This window comes from Salvelinus namaycush, chromosome 7 (assembly GCF_016432855.1).
Source record: "Salvelinus namaycush isolate Seneca chromosome 7, SaNama_1.0, whole genome shotgun sequence".
Lineage (NCBI taxonomy): Eukaryota > Metazoa > Chordata > Actinopteri > Salmoniformes > Salmonidae > Salvelinus > Salvelinus namaycush.
Window position 1 is genome coordinate 49478409 of NC_052313.1, and position 3106 is coordinate 49481514.

Here is a 3106-nt window from a genome sequence, read left to right on the forward strand (position 1 = left end):
GTCCTGACACTTTAAGACTGCAGTGTTATCAGCGTTGGGTCCAGTCTGTTGTCTTCTCAGAGCCACAAATGATGATACCACTGATTCCCCTGCTGATCACTCTGGGGTTCCTGACTCAGGGTGAGAAAGTCTGCTCTCTGACCTTTCTGAACTGCCATCTTCAGAGAGCATCTGTTAAGAAAGAGAGACGTTTTGAGAACAGGAGTTTGAGAAGCCTCTATGATACTGCTTGTACATGGTGCGAGAAAACAGTTATTTTATTTACGATTATTATGACTTATTCTCCACCTCTCATTTCCAGAATCATCTGGGGCTGGAGTTGTGACTCAGTCTCCTACTGCCAAGTCTGTTAGTCTGGGAGAGACTGTGTATCTGAGCTGCACAGCCAGTAAAGGGGTGGATGATGACCTGAGCTGGTACCTGCAGAAACCTGGACAGTCCCCTCAACTCCTCTTCTATAAAATAAGTCAACGTCAGTCTGAAACTCCTGGTCATTTCAGTAGCAGTGGATCTGAACCAGATTTTACTCTGACCATCAGTGAAGTCCAGGCTGAAGATGTAGGACATTACTACTGCATGGGTGTGTACACTGATGGGAGGACACAGTGATTTAGAGTCATACAAAAACCTTCCTCAGTCAGACTGCACAGAGACTGTACTGTTGCAGCTGGGACCTACTACAGGTGTTGAGGAGCAACAGACTATGACAAGAAACACTGGTTCACTGAACACAGACTTAAAATCCTCACACAGCGTTAGACAGTCCCACACCAGGACAATGTTACTCCGGTTACTCATGACAGGACCATAGTTCACCCAACCACCTCCTCTACACAACCATAACCCTTACATCACATCCATATAGAAACCACAACTTTACTACCAGACCATTGACCTTCAGCTCTGGAATGTTCAGATAGAAATACATTGTGTAGAGCAGACATTATCTGTCAAATAGAACATTGAGTGTTAAAGTCTTTAATCTTCTAAATTTACACCTCACTGAATGCAGCCTTGATTTGCATGGTCAGGGTGGGATGGTTTGGCTGCTCCCAGAATAGAGAAGTTCTGTCCCCAGGGGGTCAGAGAGACATACAGACAGAGAGACAGATAGACAGAGACAGATAGACAGAGACAGACAGACAGAGAGACAGACAGAGACAGACAGAGACAGACAGAGACAGACAGACACAGACAGACACAGCAGAACACACATACAACAACATTCAGTACAAGACAGATGACATATCTTACTCTCATTTAGAGGAATATAGTTATGATAAAGACTATGATCTAGCTGTAGTTACATTTCCATTTGTTGTCACAGTAAATAAATGAGTCAACTAATCCATCATGTTATTTTCAAATCCAACTTTATTAGAACTGAGACAAACAGCAACATCACAGTAACAGCGTGAGTACAGAACACATAGAAGTCTCCTGTACTCTATACAATACACATTACTACCCAGACTGTGGTCTCCCCAGCAGTACTAGAGTTTACTCAGTACACTACTCTAACACTCTAACACACTACTACTGCTCCAACCTGGCCCCAGACCAGACCAGAGCCTCGTCTACTCCTGCTTCCCCAGACAGAGCTCCTGTTGAGGGCCTCCTCCACTAGGCCCTAGACCAGACACTGGCTCCTGCGAAGAGGGGAGGCCTGGGTGTGTTGGAAGTGGGAGACCCTGCAGGTGTAGAGCTCTCCCTGCTCCCAGCCTGCCTTGCTCAGGGTCAGGGTGCTGCTGCGTCTGTAAAGGCCTTCCTTCTCTTCTTCTGGACTGGTCACGACCCCCTGGCTCACCTCCAGCCCGTCCACCTCCCAGCTCACCAGCGCCCCCTGTGGGGAGTAGTCAGTCAGCAGGCAGGCCAGTGAGGCAGAGCCCCCAGAGAGCTGCTCAGAGGAGGGAGGGAGCAGAGACACCGTGGGACTGACAGTAGGACCAGCTGGAGAGGAGAGAACGTTTTAATGTTACATTCCAGAGGAGAGAGAAATAGAGTGTTCAATAAAATACATAACTTATTAAGGTTCACAGAGAACACAACACCTCACAACTCAACATCAATTACATAAATGCACAATAAAGTACATCACTGTTGCTGATTTTTTATTTAGCCATGTATTTTCACAGCCTGTAAAATATCTTTGCTGTAAAAGGGACAAGGACCCAATTCATCAAGTGATCTTATCGCCCAATATCACTTCTAAATGCAGATATTAAGTAACTTTATACTCTGCTGTTCAAACAACAACAAAACAGCCAACCCCACCAGTGTTTTTGGTAAACAGCTGAGGGATGGAACTGGAGAACTGTAACCTCTCTCAAATTCATAGACAGAGCTATGGATGCAAGGACTGACCATCCATAAACTACAAATTATAATTTCAACCATGTTTTGAGGCTATATAGTGTTTGTTTAAAATTACATTGTTCACAAACAATTTAGAAAACATGATTCTATTTTACTTTCTGATAAGAGTATGGCAGTTGAACTAAGCTCATGAGGCAAGTAAAATCAATGGGTATATATAATTCATTTAAAAGGCCCAAAATGTATGTAGCAATCGCAGATTGCCCATTTAAAGTCGGTCCAGTTTACAATAATATCAGACAATAAAAGGGATCAGAACATTTTCTGTTATACAAAAAACATTCTCTGTGTAATTCACGTGTCATAGCAGGGAACTAAACCTGATTAAAGCTCTTTAAATAAAAAATGTGTTTCTTTTGTATAACTTGTTCAAAGACAGGTTGCTTGGCTGCACAACTGAAAGTCTCCCACAGACGGTAGCTAACATTTTGCATTCTAAACCCTCCATTCTAAAATAAATACTAACATTGGGGTTTCCTTTAGAAAGTTTGAGTCTTAAAATGTCTGGTGTTCAGTATTTCTATTTTCTGTAGTGTTTTGTAAGTAGTAAAGGAAAAAACACTTACTTTTCAGCAGCAGTTTGGTCCCTCCACCGAACGTGTTCCACAGTGATACAGTCTAGTTAAGACACCGTACAAAAACCTCCTTCACACAAGAGTGAGCTCACCCTGCACTAACAGAACCACTCATATAGCTCCACACAGCTTTGTAGAGCTTTACTATACTCATA

The 3106-nt window shown here is 43.2% G+C and overlaps 1 gene segment (V, D, J or C); it reads right to left on the reverse strand.

Annotated features, from left to right (window-relative positions):
* Nucleotides 1-1630: 1630 nt before the first annotated feature.
* On the reverse strand, nucleotides 1631-2371 carry LOC120050789. The segment is given in 2 exon segments: nucleotides 1631-1950; nucleotides 2365-2371. Coding segments are annotated over 2 exon segments (327 nt in total).
* Nucleotides 2372-3106: the final 735 nt, after the last annotated feature.